This window comes from Balaenoptera ricei, chromosome 10, assembly GCF_028023285.1.
Source record: "Balaenoptera ricei isolate mBalRic1 chromosome 10, mBalRic1.hap2, whole genome shotgun sequence".
NCBI classification, from domain to species: Eukaryota; Metazoa; Chordata; class Mammalia; order Artiodactyla; family Balaenopteridae; genus Balaenoptera; species Balaenoptera ricei.
This window is the reverse complement of record NC_082648.1, coordinates 96,327,373-96,346,347: the sequence shown is the minus strand read 5'-3', so window position 1 is coordinate 96,346,347 and position 18,975 is coordinate 96,327,373. Positions and strand designations below refer to the sequence as shown.

At 52.7% G+C, this 18,975-nt stretch overlaps 1 protein-coding gene across 4 annotated transcripts; it reads left to right on the top strand.

Annotated features, from left to right (window-relative positions):
• The first annotated feature begins 860 nt into the window (after positions 1–860).
• Positions 861–12,966, top strand: ANKRD54 (ankyrin repeat domain 54). Of its 4 annotated transcripts, none has more exons than XM_059936931.1 (8): positions 861–1,292; positions 2,726–2,773; positions 7,386–7,538; positions 10,123–10,189; positions 10,694–10,741; positions 10,817–10,941; positions 11,150–11,257; positions 11,597–11,683. In XM_059936931.1, the coding sequence occupies exons 1-7, from the start codon at positions 968–970 to the stop codon at positions 11,215–11,217; spliced, it is 834 nt and encodes a 277-aa protein (XP_059792914.1). In that variant the 5' UTR covers positions 861–967; the 3' UTR covers positions 11,218–11,257; positions 11,597–11,683. The 4 variants fall into 4 exon arrangements, with proteins under 4 accessions (XP_059792914.1, XP_059792912.1, XP_059792913.1 ...); XM_059936929.1 differs by having other exon boundaries at positions 863–1,292; positions 10,118–10,189; positions 11,597–12,966; XM_059936930.1 differs by having other exon boundaries at positions 864–1,292; positions 7,440–7,538; positions 10,118–10,189; positions 11,597–12,966.
• Positions 12,967–18,975: the final 6,009 nt, after the last annotated feature.

Here is an 18,975-nt window from a genome sequence, read left to right as displayed (position 1 = left end):
AATAGTGATGGTCCTCCTTGCTCACTTTATAGAAGTGTTTGTGGGATTCAGGGTTGTGAAAATTCTACAAAACAGTGCACCTGGGAGGGGTTGCTAAGCTCATCATCAGCTGTTTGCGGAACACTTCCGTTTCCGGCTGTAACTTCTCCCATCCCACTTGAGCATCTCAGAGGGCACCGAGTCTGATCCTGCGTCCAGGACCTAGCACAGAGAATTACCTGGGTCAGTGACTGGCTCTCGGACTAAGCGTCGGTCGCTCTGGTGTTGAATTATAGAATTCTTTGTAAATCAGTGATCAACCCCAGGGTTACCGAGAGAACGAACGGGATCTACCGCATTTAGAAACTATCACTCCACAGTTCGTGTTGCTAGCCCCACATTTTAACATATTCTCACTTTCCTACTTACACTCTGTATCTGTGGGAAGTTCTGTGTGTGTGTTTTTTTTTTTTAACGGTCATTGATTTACACATTTTCTTACCTCTCAATCCCTTTCCTTTGGCTTCTTCACTTTCCTTTGTGATTGGCTGCAAATCATCTTAACATGATTGGCTAGGGCATCTGCCCGTTATCTTTCCCTTGATCCGATGGGAGAAATGGGAAGAAAAAAAAAGTGTCTTAAACTCCGCTGTTTTATTGGCTCCGCTTAGGGACGTACGGCGAGGACGTGGGCATCTCAAATTTATGATTGGTTCTTATATCCGTTAGTCACGCTGCAGCGAACCAAATTCTGTGGCCCGTACTACGCCCGATTGGCTGTAGGGGGTGGGGTTTAGGCTGGAAGGGTTTTCATTGGTCCGGAGCTGCCCCGCTTGCGGCCCGAACCCGCCCCCCGTTCGGTTGCCGTGGTTGCAGGCCAGGCCCGCCCGCTTGTCCTCTGACAGCGAGGCTTAGGGCGGAGGGAAGCGGGTCGGTCGGTCCGTCAAGCACGAGGCTCCCGCGGCCAGGCCAGCAAGGAGCCGTTGCCATGGCAGCTGCCGCCGGGGGCGCGGACGAAGAGTCGCGCTCTGGCCGCTCGAGCTCGGATGGCGAGTGCGCGGTGGCGCCAGAGCCGCTGACGGGCCCCGAGGGCCTCTTCTCCTTCGCCGACTTCGGGTCTGCGCTGGGCGGCGGCGCGGGGCTCCCGGGCCGGGCGGCCGGCGGGGCCCAGTCCCCGCTACGCTACCTTCACGTCCTGTGGCAGCAGGACGCGGAGCCCCGCGATGAGCTGCTCTGTAAGATCCCCTCCGGCCGGCTGAGGCGCGCCGCGAGGCCCCACCGCCGGCTCGGGCCCACGGGCAAGGAGGTGCACGGTGAGGAGCGCGGCGGGAGGCGGGGCTGGCCCTCGGCTGAGAATCGGGCCCTGATTTCCCCAGCCCGTTCAGGATGGTGTCCTCCGACGTCTGAGCTACGGACCTGGAGCGACCCCTGAGGCCACTTTCAGTATCAATGGTAGTATTATAGCTGCTAAGGACCAGGAGTGTAAAAAAAGTAGTCTTCCTGCTCAGAACCAGTCCCGGTGGCTTTTCACATTTGGTAGTTCCTGAATAGAAACTTTTCCTGACTCCAGGTGTTTATTTGTAGATAATAAATGGGATACTGGAGAATATTTTCGTATCAGAGCCAAGTCCTACCAACTTATTTCTTTAAATGCACAGACCTGGATTGGACTTTTCTATCTCATCTAGGTCTTAGGCAAACTATAGAACCTTTCAGCTTTAGTTTTCTCATCTGTAGAATGGATATGGTGTGCTTTACAGGGCTGTTGCCAGAGTTACTAAGTAAGGTAAGGAATATATAGTTATTATTCTGCCTTTGTTGTGTGCCAAACACTGTTGGGTGGTTTGTGATCATTTCTGATCCTCGTAATAACTCACTGAGATCCAGATACTGTTCCCATTTTACTGAAGGTGAAACTGAGATTCAGAGAAGTTGTCTTGCTCCAAGTCACATAGCTAGAAATTGGCTATGCTGGTATTAGAACTCCTGCTCTGGTACTTCTACCATATTGTCTTTTACATTTTATGGATGCCATGGAAACCAACACCCTGAAAGTTTTAAGAATGGAACTTTTAGGGTCCCTGTAATACCTACTCGTATCTTAGTGGTGTTATGAAGATTAAAAGAAAATTTGAAAGTGCTGTATGAATGTAAGGAATCGTTATATATATGAATTGCAATTTTTGTCCATTTCTCTGACGATAAAGGCATTGCTTTCTATTAGCCTCTAATATACAGATAGTGTCATGGTGGAGAAAAAAGTTTCTGCATAGGAATCATCAAATTTAAGTAAGTCATTTGGGAGTGGTCTGTTTTGAAGGAGGATATAATATCTGTGTAACCAGCTCACAGAGCGCTTCCGTGTAAATCATCTCATTTGGTCTTTGCAACAACTCAGGCCTGTCAGGAAAGAGCTCAACCTTGTTTTGCAGGTGATAGACCTGAGGCCCAGGGGGTTAAGTAACTTGTTCACGGTCACCCAGCTCCGACAAGTGGCAGAGCCAAGATCTGGCTCCAAAGGCCTTGGAGGATTTGCTACAAAATGTGGCTTTTGCACTAGCTGTGTCACATTTCAGGTTTCTCCTGGTTCCCAGGGTAGTGTCACTTGTATCCTGGCCCCTTTCTTTCTCTTTAGATGCTATTGTGGCTGAATGGTGGGTAGCTAGGAAGCCATCACTTTTTGCTTCATCATGGCCGTTGCTGGTTTGTTTGTTTGTTTTAACTGGCACTCTTATTGTCTTCACAGCTCTGAAGAGGCTGAGGGACTCAGCCAATGCCAACGATGTGGAAACAGGTGAGTGTGCAGAGTGAGTCCAGCTCCCTGGTCTGGTCGGGGAAGGAAAAATCCAGGTAACCAATATCTGGGAAGACAGTGCTTGAATTCTGCTGGCTCACCCCTGGGACCAGGCTCGCTGTACTTATTGTATAACTGCAGTCATCTTGCAGATGACAAGTCTGGCTCAGATGCTCACTCTTCCCATGCTTCCCTGTCACCCTGTACTTCCTGATGTCATAGCGTTTATCCCCCTGTGGGCTCCATGGTGGTGGGGACCATGTCTGCTTTTGTATCCCTGGCACCCAGCCGCAGAGTAGGAGCTTTTTGGAACTTGTGCTTAATGGGAATGAATAGTCAATTTGAAGTGCCAGGAGAGCCACCACCTTCAACTGCTCCCTGAGGCCTTGTGGTAGTTGGGTCAGTGGTTGTCAGACTTTAGTTGACAGAACATCTGAAAGGCATGGGAGGGGCTCCTAGCAGGACACCACTCTGTTTTTTGTTGTTGCTCTTCACCATTTGCTAGCTGACAGGGCAGTAGCAGCATCAAAGCTACAAGACAAGTTATAGGAAAAAAATTTTAATTGTATCCACTGACTTAATTCTTTCCGTGAATCAGGGAAAGGTGGTATATTGGTTTTCTTTGGCTGCTGTAACAAATTACCACAAAGATAATGTTGTAAAACAACACAAGTTTATCATCAGACAGTTCTGTAGATCGGAAGTCTAACACAGGTCTCACCAGGCTGAAATCAAAGTGTCCGCAGGGCTGTATTTCTTTCTGGAGGCTCAAGGGAGAATCTGTTTCCCTGCCTTTTCCACCTTCTGGAGCTGCCCGCATTCCTTGGCTCGTAGTCTTCTACCTTCATCTTCAAAGTCAGCCGAGGGATAGGAGAGCCTGTTTATAACAGGTGTGTAGAGAAGGTCGTTCCCCTCAGGGAGCTGGGCGTTAAAACACAGGCCTTGAGTGGGTCCCTTATCCCTGGCAGAGCGTAGTGAGCAGGCCTGGAAACTGGAGGGGTTTTCAATGCTCTCCACTTTTATCTCTTTTCCATGAACTTTCATATTGTGGAATATTTGGGTAGCAACCTATATAGCTTTTCAAGGAAAAATGATGTGTTCTCTTTTTAATATCTTGAGTGTGTGGCCAGAGAATATTTTAATTATACTTCCGTTTCACAGAAAGTCTAGTTTATCTTTTTTTTTTAATGGGTTTATTTTCTTTTATTTTCTTTCTGTCATTTATTTACTTAAAGATTAATTAATTATTTTTTCTTTTTTGGCTGCGTTGGGTCTTAGTTGAGGCATGTGGGATCTTTTGTTGCGACGCGTGGGCTTCTCTCTAGTTGCGACGTGTGGGTTTTCTCTTCTCTAGTCGTGGCACACAGGCTCCAGGGCACGTGGGCTCTGTAGTTGTGGCGCCCGGGTTCCAGAGCACATGGACTCTGTAGGTTGCGGCACGTGGGCTCTGTAGGTTGCGGCATGCAGGCTCTCTAGTTGAGGTGTGTGAGCTCAGTAGTTGTGGTGCTCGGGTTAGTTGCCCCGTGGCATGTGGGATCTTAGTTCGCTGACCAGGGATCGAACCCACGTACCCTGCATCGGAAGGCAGATTCTACCACTGGACCACCAGGGAAGTCCCTTTATTTATTTCTTAATTTAATTTTATTATTTATTTATTTATTTGGCTGCATCGGGTCTTGGTTATGGCATGCGGGGTCTTTTCATTGCGGCACACAGGCTTCTCTAGTTGTGGCGCACGGGCTCTAGAGCACCAGGCTCAGTAGTTGCAGCATGTGGGCTTAGTTGCCCCGTGGCATGTGGGATCGAACCTGCATCCCCTGCATTGGAAGGCAGATTCTTAACCACTGGACCACCAGGGAAGTCCCTCTCTCTTTTTTAAATTGAAGTATAGTTGATGTACAATATTATATAAGTTACAAGTGTACAGTATAGAGATTCACAATTTTTACAGGTTATACTCCATTTATACTTATAAAATACTGGCTATATTCTAGTTTATCCTTTTTTTTTTTTAATTTATTTTTGGCGGCTTTGGGTTTTTGTTGCTGTGCACGGGCTTTCTCTAGCTGTGGTGAGCAGGGGTTACTCTTCGTTGTGGTGCGAGGGCTTCTCATTGTGGTGGCTTCTCTTTGTTGCAGAGCATGGGCCCTAGGCATGTGGGCTTCAGTAGTTGTGGCACGTGGGCTCAGTAGTTGTGGCTCTTGGGCTCTGGAGCGCAGGCTCAGTAGTTGTGGCACAGGGGCTTATTTGCTCCGCGGCATGTGGGATCTTCCTGGTCCAGGGCTTGAACCCGTGTCCCCTGCATTGGCAGGCAGATTCTTAACCATTGCGCGACCAGGGAAGTCCCACGTCTAGTTTATCTTGATCAGGTGTCCACATGGTGGTTTTATTATTTTGGTGGAAATGCTGTAATTTTCCATTCAGAGTCTGTGACACACCCATCTTCAAATCTAAGTGGCTCTTAGATTTACCAGGCTCTTGCAGGACTCTGACAGCGAAACTGGCTGTAGATTAGCCTCTTCATTCCTTTTCCTGTATGGTTAGCATTTTGTTTAATCTTTCTCTGCATGTTTGTTGGTTTTTTTGGTATAGGTTAGCAATTATAGTGGATGTAAAATTTATACCCTGCTATTGTTAAATCGTAAGTGCCTTTCTGTGAGTTCATAATCATTTAAAAGATTTTAAATGTGAAAATAATATGTGCGTTTAAAATGTTTTGAAAATTAGAAAAATCTTCATGAAAAACATCCTTAATGTCAGCAAAGGAATCTCTGTTAATATTTTGGTGAATATCCTTCCTGTCCTTTTTCCTATGCAGAGGAATTTTCTTGAAGGGCTTGCAAACTGTGCTGTATACACAATTTTGTAGCCCGCATAATGTTTAGTGTATCATAAACATTTTTCATAGTCCTCATAACCATTTGTTTTTTCAAAACGGAAGCGTTATTTTTTCCTATTTATAAAATGAATATGTAGCTGTACAATTTTTTTGAAGCTTATAAAGTAAAAAGTGGAAATCACCTTGTAATTCCATTCCTCAGTTATAACCACAATTTGTAATGGATGCACATGATGCCTTCAGAGGGACAAAGCAAGAGTTATTTAGTCAGTCACATGTTTGCACACTGGTTTCTCATTTTTAAGATAATTTCCCAGGAATGGGGTTGTTACATCAAAGGATACGCACATCTTGATGGCTTCTGATAGACGTTGCTAAAGTGCTTTCCATAAAGACTGTAGCTGCACAAATCACAAAAATGGAACTGACTATTTTAGCTTTGCTTTATCTCTTGGATACTGGCTCTCTTTTGGTGAAGATACTGATGAACACGGAGGTGACTGGAAGCTCTTCCTTCTCCTCCACTCTCATAAACCTTTCCCACCACCTTCATTTGTTCATTTATTCAGTCAGTCAGCAACATTCGTGGAGCAGGACAAGTCATATCTTGGTCCAAGATATTAAGAAACAAAACAAAAAACCTACAGAATAGTTGGAGAAGAAGAGTATAAAGCAACACCACTTCTAAAAAAAAAAAAAAAAAAAAAAACCCCGAGGAAACTGAAGTCCTATATTTAGTTGGAGAGGTGTAAGTTCTCGTGCCAGAGAAACCTGGGTTCCTATCCCAGCTTGGCCTCCTGTTGGCTTGGGCTGGAGTCTGTCTCCTGATCTGTACCACGGACGTGATACTGTGCTGAGTGGTTGAGGGGTTTGGCAGTCAGGTACCTGGTGCCTGGCTGGTGCTCCGTCGTAGTTACTGTAAAAGAGCACAGCATGTTAATACGAGAGCAGCAGGGTGAACGGGGCACTGTGGGGATGCAGGGGAGGGGGCAGCTCACTCAGCTTGAGGAGACGAGAGAGATTCACAAGGCAGGAGATAATCTGGATTTCATTTGGAAGGACTCAAGTCCTTGAGAGGTTTGCTGGGGGATTACTAGAGCATTTTGTTTCTTGCTCTAAATGATGTTTGGCAGCAATTTCTGCCTTTCAGTTGACGTGGACGTGTAATACATACTGCCTCACATTTTATAATGGCTCTGTACTTTTCCAGGAAGGAATTTCTTATCCATTATTCTCATTACAGCAACTCTGGAGGTTAGCAGGGCAGAGATTCCTCCCATTTGCTGGTGAATGGGGGCCCAAATCTAGGCCTTCCCACTGCCCCATGCTGTTGCCAATGAACTCCTTTCCTTTTTGCTTAGTTTAGCCTGGGACTTGGTCTGTGTGGCAGAGCCTGTGCTCTGTCCACTCTAAAGGGCTGCCTCCTGGGAGCAAAGTAAGAATCAGCCCACAGCTCGCTCGGCTGTGTCCAGCTGGAATGGATGTGTAGCCAGATGCAGTTAGAGGGGCGGGGCCAGAGTCTATGCTGGGGATTTCCATGACTCCCAAATTTCTGACCCTGAGGGCCGAGATTCTTCTGTGATGTTTTATCCCTAGACACGTAGTTTGAGCACCCAGAATACGGCCCCTCAGTTGTGCCCTCAGGAGAACAAGTCCCTTGTCGTGGCAGTCCCCATGGGGCCAGCATCTAGGAGGGACTAGCTCTCCCAAACATTGTCAATGCCTTGCCTGGAAGGGCCCCTGAGCACCCCCGTCCACCCCCGGGGGCTGCAGCCTGGCTAACACTGCCACTCTCTCCACTTGCTCCCTCGGTCTCGGTGGTGTCAGTGCAGCAGCTGCTGGAAGATGGCGCGGACCCCTGTGCAGCTGACGACAAGGGCCGCACAGCCCTGCACTTTGCCTCCTGCAATGGCAATGACCAGATTGGTGAGTCCTGGGGAGGGGGAGGGAGGGAGGCTGGGCGAGTAGCATCACTCCAGAGGGGCTGGGGGAGGATCTGCTGTCTGCTCAGCCGGGTGCTGGATAGGAAGACCCGGCCCCCCTCACTCCTTTAGCCTGTGGAACTGGCACTGCCAGACCGGGGCAGGGGTCCACCTGGGGAAAGAATATGATTGCCTCTGAGGTTGGACCAGTCCTTCAAGACGTTCAGGCAACATTTACTCAGTGCTAAGGGCAGCAGTGGGACAGCCCCCCTTTTTTTATAAGTTTGTTTTGGATGTGGTATAACTTATGAACAGTGAGCTTTCTGTGTGTATACACTGCTGTAACCACCTCCTGGATCAAAATATGGAACATTTTCCGCACCCAGCAGCCTGCCTCATGCCCCTTCCAGTCCTCACCCTCGCGTGGACCTTGATCACCATAGATTAGTTTCACCTGTTTTTCAATTTCACATAAACGGAAGCACAGAGTATGCACTCTTTTGTATCTTTTTTTTTTTTTTGGTTGTGCAGCAAGCGGGGGCCACTCTTCATCGCGGTGCACGGGCCTCTCACTATCGCGGCTTCTCTTGTTGTGGAGCACAGGCTCCAGACGCGCAGGCTCAGTAGTTGTGGCTCATGGGCCCAATTGCTCCGCGGCATGTGGGATCTTCCCAGACCAGGGCTCGAACCCGTGTCCCCGGCATTGGCAGGCAGATTCTCAACCGCTGCGCCACCAGGGAAGCCCCACTCTTTTGTATCTTGAATTCTTTCACTCAAAATTATATCCTTGAGGGACTTCCCTGGTGGTCCAGTGGTTAAGACTCTGCGCTTCCAATGCATGGGGGAGGGTTCTATCCCTAGTCGGGGAACTAAGATCCCACATGCCGCGCGGCCAAAAAAAAAAGGAATTATATTCTTGAGACTCATCCCTGAAGGTTGTGAGTAACGGTAGTTCTTTGCTCTCATTGCTGGCTGGTGTTTCATTGTGTGACGGACCACAGTTCACCCATTCTACTATTGATGGGCATTTGTGTTTTTTCCAGGTCTGGACTATTAGGAGCAAAGCTGCTAGGAACATTTTTGTACATGTGACTTGATGGATATAAGCACTTATCTGTGTTAGAATTGTTGGGTCACTGGGGTACACACATGTTTAGCTAGTGTGTACTACCAAACTTTTCCCAATGATGGTTCTACCAATATACACTCCCACCAGCACTGTAAGAGAGTTCCACATTTTCCCACATCCTTGGCAATGCTTGGTATTATCTCTTTTAAATTTTAGCCCTTCTAGTATAGTGGTATCTCCTTGTGGTTTAATTTGTGTTTCTCTGATGGTCAGTAATGTTGAGCACATCTTCAGGTATTTATTGGCCATTTTTGTATCCTCTTTTGTGAAGTATCTGTTCAAGTCTCTTGTCCATTTTTTTTAACAAGTTGCCTATCTTTTTCTTATTGATTTGTAGAAATTCTTTATATATTCTGAATATAAATCATTTATTAAATATAAATGACTTTTTCTCAGCTTGCCTGTTTGTTCTCTGAATGTTCTCATTTGATGAACACAAGTTCTTAATTTTAATTTTATTTTTATTTATTTATATTTGGCTGCGTTGGGTCTTCATTGCTGCGCACGGGCTTTCTCTAGTTGTGGTGAGCGGGGGCTACTCTTTGTTGCAGTGCGCAGGCTTCTCATTGCGGTGGTTTCTCTTGTTGCGGATCACAGGCTCTAGGAGCGCGGGCTTCAGCAGTAGTGGCTCGCAGGCTCAGTAGTTGTGGTGCACGGGCTTAGTTGCTCCACGGCATGTGGAATCTTCTGGACCAGGGATCGAACCCATGTGCCCTGCATTGGCAGATGGATTCTTACCCACTGCGCCACCAGGAGAGTCCCACAAGTTCTTAATTTTAATGATCCCAATTTATCGATCTTTTCTTTTTTATGGTTAGTATTTTTGTGACCTGTTTAGGAAATCTTTGCCTATCCCAAGGTTATGAAGATATTCTCCTGTTCTCTTCTAAAGGCCTGACTGTTATAGCTTTCACATTTAGGTCCATGGTCCCTCTTGAATTAGTTTCGGTATATGTTGTGAGGCTCAGATTGGCCTCCTCGTATGAGTTAGTCTGCCTGTACATCCAGCTGGGTAATTGGTGAGCCCTGGTGATACCACAGCCCACCCCTGATGTGACCTAGAGACTCGTAAGGAGGGGGTGCTCAGCATCTTCTATTGGCCTAATTCCCACTATGGTGCTTGGCTGTGGAAGGGGCAGAAAATGCCCTTGAGAGCCTTCACTAGCAGCCACTGATGTTGGAAGAACTTTCTTTAACCCCTAAAGTCTCAGTCCCGTAATACCTGCATAGGCCAGGGGGCCCTCCCAGAATCCTCAGTTCCTGGCCCTAGAGTCCTGCACATGAGCTTAGGGGCGAATGAGCCAGTGAGTGAGTGAATGAAACAGCATGGGGGACTGTGTCAGCTTTCAGTGTTCCCCACTTTGAGTGAGCCTCTTTAGCTAGGTTATGGGTGGGGGTTAGGGTACTGCTCATAGAAGCCCCCAACAGCTCCTCTTGGGTTTTCCTGTTTCCAGTGCAGCTGCTTCTGGACCATGGAGCCGACCCCAATCAGCGAGATGGGCTGGGGAACACGCCACTGCACCTGGGTCAGTGCCTGGCAAGCTGCCAAGACACCCTCCTCTGCAGCACAGACAGGCTCCTCTGATGCAGAGCCTGGGGTCCTGCGGGCTCCCAGCAGGCTCTCCTATCATCTGGGGGGAGCCTGAGCCCCCAGGGCCACACTCCCCTTGGGCTGTGTCCCATGGCTGTCCCCATCCATCACTAGTTGGCTGTGCCCTGAGCAGAGCTGATTTCACAACCTGAACTGACTCAGCAGCAGCTCTGTTAGGGGAGGTTCCCACCTTGCGGCTGACTCACGCTGTGGCTCACGGTGAGGCAGGTCCCGTCTCCAAGCCTCAGTTTCCCCAGCTGTACAGGGAGGGAGTCGGATTTGATCACTGAGTCCCTCCCAGTTGCTGCCTTGGTGATGCCTTCTCAGGGGGCGTGACCTGGCATCGGGACCCTCAGAGACACAGTCCTGCTCCCTCTGGTGGGCACCCAGGCCGAGCCCCAGTGGTCCTGGACTCTCAGTCCCTGTTCTTCTCCCTCAGCGGCCTGCACCAACCATGTCCCTGTCATCACCACACTGCTGCGAGGAGGTGAGTGGTCCCCTCCCCTTCTCCCTTCTCTCTCCCCCTCACCCCCAGCGTGCTCACCTCTGCCTGCTCCCACAGGGGCCCGGGTAGATGCCCTGGACCGGGCGGGCCGCACGCCCCTGCACCTGGCCAAGTCGAAGCTCAACATCCTGCAGGAAGGCCACTCCCAGTGCCTGGAGGCCGTGCGGCTGGAGGTAAAGCAGGTGAGCGCCCCCTTCAGCTGAGCCTGCGGCCCCGAGCAAACCCTGGGCAGGTGCTGCCCGAACCACAGACACGCCCGCCTCCGGCATCAGGGCTCCTGGGTGGCTTCACGCGGACCCCAGCTGGCACCTGTTCCACTGTGCCCCTCGGCAGCAGCATCAGGCCGCTCTGCGCCTCCCAGCACAGCCTCAGCCCACCCTCTGGTTTCAGATCATCCAGATGCTGAGGGAGTACCTGGAGCGCCTGGGGCGGCACGAGCAGCGGGAGCGGCTGGATGACCTCTGCACCCGCCTCCAGATGACAAGCACCAAAGAGCAGGTGAGCCGCAGCTGTAGGTCCAGACCCGGGCCCTGGCCGGACCCTCAGGGCCAGCCCACCCCTGCTCTGATGCAGGAGAAAGAGGCGTGGCTGCGGGCCTGTCGCCCACTGTGGACCTCAGAGCCTCTGTCCACTTCCTTTGAAGCTGCCCTGGCCCTTCTCTCTGGGGCGGTCTGAGACCACCTGGCAGCAAGGATTCAGCCTCGGACAGCTGCTCCCTAGTCACGGTGAAGCCACCACATGCCCTGCGGGGAGAGACAGTGTCTGCCCTCCATGCCTGTGGTGCTGCTGGGGGGACCCGGGGGCACCCCATAACAGAGCCTCGGTTTCATCCCGCAGGTGGATGAAGTGACCGACCTGCTGGCCAGCTTCACCTCCCTCAGCTTGCAGATGCAGAACATGGAGAAGAGGTAGCAAGAGAGGCTCCCCGCCCTGCCGCTCCGCCACTCTCCCCCGCCCCACTGCCCTCTCATTACAAAGGAAAAGCCCAGTGCCTGGGACTTCGTCTGCCGAGGCCCTCGCCCCCAGCTGCTGCGAGGCAGAGATGCTCTCTCACTGACCTCAGCGCCACTCCCAGCCGCGGTCTCCATCATCCCTGGGGGCCGGGACCGCAGCCCACAGCGTCTTCCTTCAGCTCCCACGGCGCCGCAGCCACGCCTCACTCAGCTCTGGCCGACGCGCTATCCTAGCAGGCCTCACCCGTCCCATGGCCTCCCTGGCACCCTCGGCAGGCCCCAGAGCCTTCTCTGTGTCCCTTTCCAGCCGTGGGCTCGTTGCGGCCAGCACGATTTGGCTTAGGGCAGGCACCCTCTGGCCTAGGGGGCTTCTGGGCTGGCCCCGCACTTCTCACCAGCACTTAGATTTAGGCTTGTCACCGGACTTTCAAGGAGACATGGCAGTGAGTTTCTCTGGTTGGAAGGAGGGGGTTGGTGAAGCCTAGACCTTAGAAATACAAGGTTAGGAAGGGCCCGGCTGAACCCAAAGCAGGTAATCCCCAGCCTTTTTTCTCCCAATCATTGAAACACCAGGAGGGGGTCGCCATTCTGCAGCCTCGTTGCAGGAGGCGGAGGAGTAGCCCCCAGGATGGCCGTGTTCTAATCCCAGGAACCTGCGAACATTACCTTATATGACAAAAGGGACTTCGCAGATGTTATTAAGTTAAGGGTCTTTAGACAAGGCAACTGTCCTGGATTATCCAGGCGGGCCTGATATAATCACACGGATCCTTATTAGAGGGAAGCAGGAGCTCAGAGAGGAAGCAGGAGATGTGGTGGCGGAAGCAAGAAATCGGAGTAACTCGAGGACGGGGTCGCAAGCCAAGGAATGCAGGCGGCCTCCAGAAGCTGCAAAAGGCAAGGAAATGGATTCTCCCTTCAGAACTTCCGGAAGGGACCAGCCTGCCGACACCTTGACTTTAGCCCAGAGAGATTTCAGATTCTGACTGCCAGAACCATAAGAGAATAAATTTGTGTTGTTTGAAGGCCCAAAAACTCACTGCAAAGAAGCCCGCCCCACCCCACCCCCCCACCGCTGTCACTTCTGCCCCGACAGGAGCAGACATTATTCCCCTTGGGGCTAGAACACGCCAAAGGCGGCGCCCCCTCCTGGCAGGGATCTGCCACAGCAGAAAGCCTGAAGGGAGGGCCTGCTGGGCCCAGCCCTCTCCCAGGAAGCATTCGACTGTAGAGTAAAGACAGACTTTTTCCAGATTGGCAATCCCTGCCTGCTGTGGCTCTGCCCCACCTTCCCTCTCACCCAGTTGGAATCCTGGCTGCTTTTCAGAGGAGGGGAACTTGTCTCCCAAATCCCAGCTTGATCAGACCTGAACTGAACTCATGGGATCCAGCTGTTCCCCACACCCTAAGAAAAAAAGGGTCTTTCTGTGGGGCTGAGATACAGGCCTGGGGCTGCCTCCAGGACCCTGGGAGAGGGGAGGCTGCAAGCTCCGCCAGGTCGCCAGGGTTGGGGAAGGTACCCTCCCCAAGACTGGGGAGAGAGGAGGGCAGAGGAAGCAGTAAAGTGTGTCTGTGCAACTCAAGCTGCTGCTGTGAGTGAGGTGGCTGCTGCTGGCCATGTGCCAGAGTAAGGTGAGGAGCGACCTGTGAGCTGGACCGGTGGGTGGGCGGGTGGGCCTTTCTCCCTTCCTGTCCACGTGATTAACTCCCTCAGGTGAGCCTGAGGCCGCTCAGGCCCAGGGGGCACGTTAGAGCTTGCCTTCCTCTGGGGGCTCTGCTGGGGCCTGTGCCTGGACACAGCCCCGCTTTGCCCCTGGCCCCAGGGGTGGGGCTGAGCAGGGAAGAGCCCGGGGCAGAGGAGAAGCAGGATGGGAGGGAAGGGACCTCAAACTCAGTGAGCTTGCTTCTCTGGGCCTCCCCCCAGCACACCTCCGGGGCTGATCACCCTAGAGAGCATTGAGGCAAGGTTTCTCAGCCTCAGGTCTAAGGGGTTAAATTAGTGGGCCATTAGAGAGGTATGAACCCCCTGAAACGATGCAAGATTTTGTGTGGAGAGTATGCATGTACTGGTAAAAGGGTCTATAGCTTTTATTCTAAGCAGGGTCCACACTCAGAAGAGGTTAGGATCTCTTGCTGCAGAACTTTGGGAGCAGATAGGTGAGAGGCCTGCCCAGGGCATCCTGGGGACTGCCTGGGCACTTCTGGGACCCGTTATCCCCTAGGGCAGCCTGCTTTCTATTGGCAGAGCTGAGGAGGTGGGGCGTGCTGAGACTTTGTGAAATTGCCCTGAGATGACTGCGCATTTCTAAGATAACTAACCTGCCTCGGAGACTCTCGGGCTAACCCCCAACAAGTCCTTGGCCTGGACCAAGCCATCCCCACCTGGCAAGTGGGGCGCCTCCCTGCAGCATCCTCCATCCCTGTGGTGCCCCGCCCACCCATCCCTGGCCCTGTAGCCATGTAACTAGGAGAATGACCACTGGGGCAAGTGAGGGGGCCATCGTGCACCCCACCCTGGCTGTACAGACAGTGAACAAAAGGCTTGACAGATGAAGGTGGCTTGTGGGCCAGCCATCAGACACTTGCCAGACAGCCGGGCAGCTAGCCAATCTGCCTCGATCCTTTTCCGGCCAAGATTTTTCCTGCAATCCCAAATCTCTCTGAAGATCCAGCCAGTTAAAGTCAGCCTCAGACATTAGGGTGAGTCAGAAAACACACAAGTTGGCCCTGAGCGGACTGGGCTGGGCAGGGCAGGATGGAGAACTGGACAGAGGCTGCCCACACAGGAGTTAGCTCTGTTACTAGCTGCTCTGGGAGCTACTGAGTTGGTGGGGGGAGCAGGGAGGGGGCCAGGGGGTGGGGGGGGGCAGTAAGAAGAAATCCTGTTTGCTGATTTCAGCGGCTGGGTAGGGTCCTTTGCTTTATACCTCCCATTTCATTCATGCTGGAAATACCTATCAAGCACTTGCCATGTGCTCGGCAATGTTCCAGGTAGGAATACAACAGGGAACAAAAAAAGCAAAATAAAATTCCTGCCTTTGCCCACAGCAGACAGTGGTAATGCTTGGGGAATATTCACAACTTCTCCCAACCATGCTGTGAGATAACTGGCCTTGCTGGTGCTTTGGATGGGTGAGAAAATGCAGGTTTGCAGGGTGACCCAACCAGGCAGCTGGGCTGGACCCTGGACCCACCCCCAAAGCTCGTGCTGTTTCCACCACGCCTCAAATTAGAGCTTTCTCAGAAGCAGAGTTTCCTAAAACTGAGGGCGACAACATTTGTTGAGCTCCTACTGTGTGCCAGCAGGCCCTTTACACAAGCCCTTTGATTTAGTGTTTGCAGCCAAAAGGGTAGCCAATGCCCTTGCTCCCACTATTTTATAGATGCAGAAGATTGAGGCTCAGGCAGAGAATAACTTGCTTGAGGTCAGCAGCGCAGGACCCAGCCCAGCCCAGGAATCTCTGCCAAGGTTCCCAAAGTGCCAGTGTCCCCAGTGCTCCTGAGACACAGTAGAAACCGATGGACCTTACTGAGTGAATGTCTCCATCCCCGTGCAGGGAGGGGTGGGCCCTTTCCTCACTGAGCACATGGCACAGTGTGCTCGGTGGACAAGGCCTGCACCTGGTCACCTGGAGGGGACAGAGGACAGTGTGAGGTGATGGGACTGAGCTGGGTCTGGAATGGTCTTTGCTGATCTTTGGTGGCTGCCCAAACTATCACAGGCCTTCCGAGGCGGTGGGAGAGCTGGGAGCAGCACGAGCCAGGCCTGGCGGAGGGACAGGCACAAGCTGGGTTTGGGGCCAGGAGGTGGCCTGGAAAAGTGCAGGGCCCAGGAGCATGAGGGGCTGGCCAGAGAGAGAGGTGAGACCAGGCTGTGGAGATCCTGAGGTCTGAAGATTTGCCCTGGCGACAGAAAGCAGGTGAGGCAAGCTGTCACCTCCACCCTGGAGATCAGATGCATCCTTACCCAGAGCAGGCACCATGAGCTCCGGGTAAAAGCCCCACGAGCTCCCCGGATTGCTTCAGATGCTGAGCCCAAGGCAGGGTTAGGAGGTCAGGAAGTTGGACTGATGGATGCCTGGATAATCCCAACAAAGTCCCTGGCTGCCCCCAGCAATAGGGCCCAAAGTGAATTAGCCCAAACCCCCTGATGCTGGCTCTCAAGCTAACTCCGAGACCTTGGTGCCTGCAAGGAGATATGATCAGTTCACTTTACAGTTGAGGAAACAGGCTCAGGGAAGCAAAGGAGTCTTACCTGAAGCCCCAGACCAGGGGCCAGAGTGGTCCCTTGTCTCTGTGACTGGTCCACGTCAGCCTGGTGACTTTCTCCCGCTTTGAAGGTTGGGGAGGATGGCACGTGTTATAGAAGCACTTGGCTGTCAGCTTGCCCAGTGGGGTGGAGGCAGGTGAGTCGCGCCTCCCCAGTTGGATTGTGAGGGGGTTTTTTGTTTTTTGGCCACACCACGTGGCTTGCAGGATCTTAGTTCCCCGACCAGGGATCGAACCCGGGTCCCTGGCAGTGGATGCTTGGAGTCCTAACCACTGGGTGGCCAGGGAATTCCCAGACTGAGAGGGTTTTGATGGAGGCAAGGGTCCACCCGGGAGAGCCCTTGAAACCTCACACATAGCTGGCAGCACCAGGGAGCAGCCCAAGGCGGTGTGCCTGGAATGCAGCCTGGCTCAGACGGCTCAGTTCTATGGGTCCTGAGGAACGGAGAGGTCAGCTACGAAGTGCAGGAGCCAGGATTCAATCCCAGCGATGTAGCTCACAGCCCGTGCCTTGACCCCTGCACTATGCCACCTCTCTGAGTTGACCTGGCAGGTCCACCAGATGCCCAGTCCAGCACCCTCCCCAGCGCCACAGCCGTCCAAAGCACCCCCAGGAACTCCAGGCTGGCACCCCTTGCCCCTCAACCCCACCTCACCCCCCTTCCTCCTGCTTCAGTCTCACCCCTACACAGAGCCCAGGCCTCTAAAGCAAGGTGGCACCAAGCAGATGCCTCAATACATCAATCTTGTCCTCTTAAGCCAGAAACAATTCCACCTCTGCACAGCCTGTCCCTCTGGCCTCATGCCGTCTTGGATCCAGCCGGCGACTCGCAAATGAGCCCTGCATCGGGGCTGAGGACTGATGTTCATTAATAGGAAACCTCAGGGTGGTTAATTGGTATTTATGTCCTCAGGTTCACAGCTTGAAGTTGATAGCTGGTGCTGTTCCCGTCGGCCTCAGGCAGGGAGAGGGGCTGGATAACACGGCTGTACCGGGGACTGCAGCTCGCCCACCCTCCCCGGGGATTGAGTTTCACCCTTGGCCGCGTTTGCTACACAGGGCGGATGGCTGGGGGTGGAGGTCACCTTTGCATGTTCAGGTTCCTCCCTCCCCTTCAAAAAACTCCCACCTCCCCCTTCTCCTCCCTAAAGACCGTGGAACTGAAATCAGACCAACCTGATTTAGACCCCAGCTCTGTTTGGGGCTAGCTGTGTGATCTTGGGCAGGTTACTTAATCTCTCTGAGCCTCAGTTTCTCCATCTTTAAAACTCTAAGGCAGATGAGACACAACTTCCAGAGCCAAGTGCAAGGCCTGAAATACAGCAGGTGCCCAGTACACCACCGCCCCGTGGACACCCCCGCCATGTCCCCCAGGCCCCTGGTCGCAACGTGTTCCAACTGAGTTCAGCATCTCCCGCCCCAGACCTCTGCCCTCATCACCCCCACTACCACCCCCAGTAGCCCAAGCCAGAGGCTGGGTGTCATCTGGGACACCGCTTACCCCACAACAGTTAATCACCATTTAGTCCCGACAGCTGCACCTCGTATGTGTTTGTCCCGTCTGTCCATGTCTCCCCACCCGCTGCCGGAGTCTTGGATGTCTTCATCTCTCTGGATTCTCACACCAGCCTCCTAACTGGTCTCCCTGCCCCCAGTCTCATTCTGCTTTCCCTCCCCAGGAAAAGCCTGCCTTGCAGCCAGAAAGAGTTCCCTAAAGAGTACATCTGATCAGGTCACTCTTTTGCTTAAAACCTTTTCATGGCTCCCCATTGCCCTCAGGACAAGGTACAGTTTCGGTTTCAGACAGGATTTACAGAATCCTTTGCGGCTGCCCTCCCTCACCTCTCCCACCTCACTTCCTGCTGGGGCTCCCGTGTACCCTGTCCCAGGCCCTCGGCTCGTCATGCTGTGCCTGACTGCAGGTAGAGGACCCCAGGTGGCCTGTGTGTGTATTCTCCCATCTCTCCTTTCCCCACCTGTCCTAACTCCCACTTCAGGACTTGGCTTGGGCATCAGCTCCTCCAGGAAGTCTTCTCTGCCTCCCCAAGCTGGTTAGGGCCCTCCTCTGGGCTCCCACAATCCCCTGTGCTTCTGTCTTTCTTTCCTGCAGGAGAACTCTGTACTCAGTAGGTGTTCAGACATGAATGTTGCAGGCCCATCCCTAAGAGGTCTGCACAAACAGGAGGGTGAGAGGGCTGCAGAATTCAAATCTCCCCCAACTAAGAGGAGCTCCTCCCTGGGACCTCCAGGCTGCCCTGAGCCTGGCCTGAGACCTTGCAGGAGGCTCAGGTCAGGTGGATTCTCCATGAGGCAGCAGCCGGGGCTCGCTCAGCCTCTACCCCAGCCCCCATTGCCTGCCTCCGGCCCTGCAGGACTCGGCTCTCTCCACCAAACGATTACAACCATCTGCTCTTCCAAGCATTTCGTCAGCCCCCTGAAGCAGACCCAGGAACCTCAGGGGCCGAGCCCAAGCCCAGCAGTAGGCCATCAATCTTCCTGCCAAAGCCATGGCAAAAATAATCTCCTAGTCCTAGGCCAGGCCCTTGGTGGTAGCTTTCCTGGCCCAGGGTTCACAGAACAGCCTCTGGATTGGGCTCCTTGCTGCCAACCTGGCACCTCCAACCCAGCCTCTACATAGCAACCCTAGGGCACCTCCCCTCCTGAAAACCCTCGATGGCATCACTGCCTGCCTGAAGGATGAAGTTCCTGCCCCCCAGCTAGCCTAGGAGACACACGTGATCTCACTGCACCCACCCTCCCGGGCTCCCCAGGCCCCACCCCGCCCTGCTTCAGCTACACAAGCCCGCTTACTGCTCCCACCTGTACCTGCCTTGGCACAAGCTGTTGCTCCACCTGGCAGGCCCTTCCCACCTCTTCCCAGGAAAATGCATGTTAAATGTCATCTCCTCTGGGACTCCTGCTTGGATTGCCCAGGAAGGCCGGAGTTTCCTCCTCCGGGCCCTTTCAAACTGTGTGTACTTTTCCGTTATGGC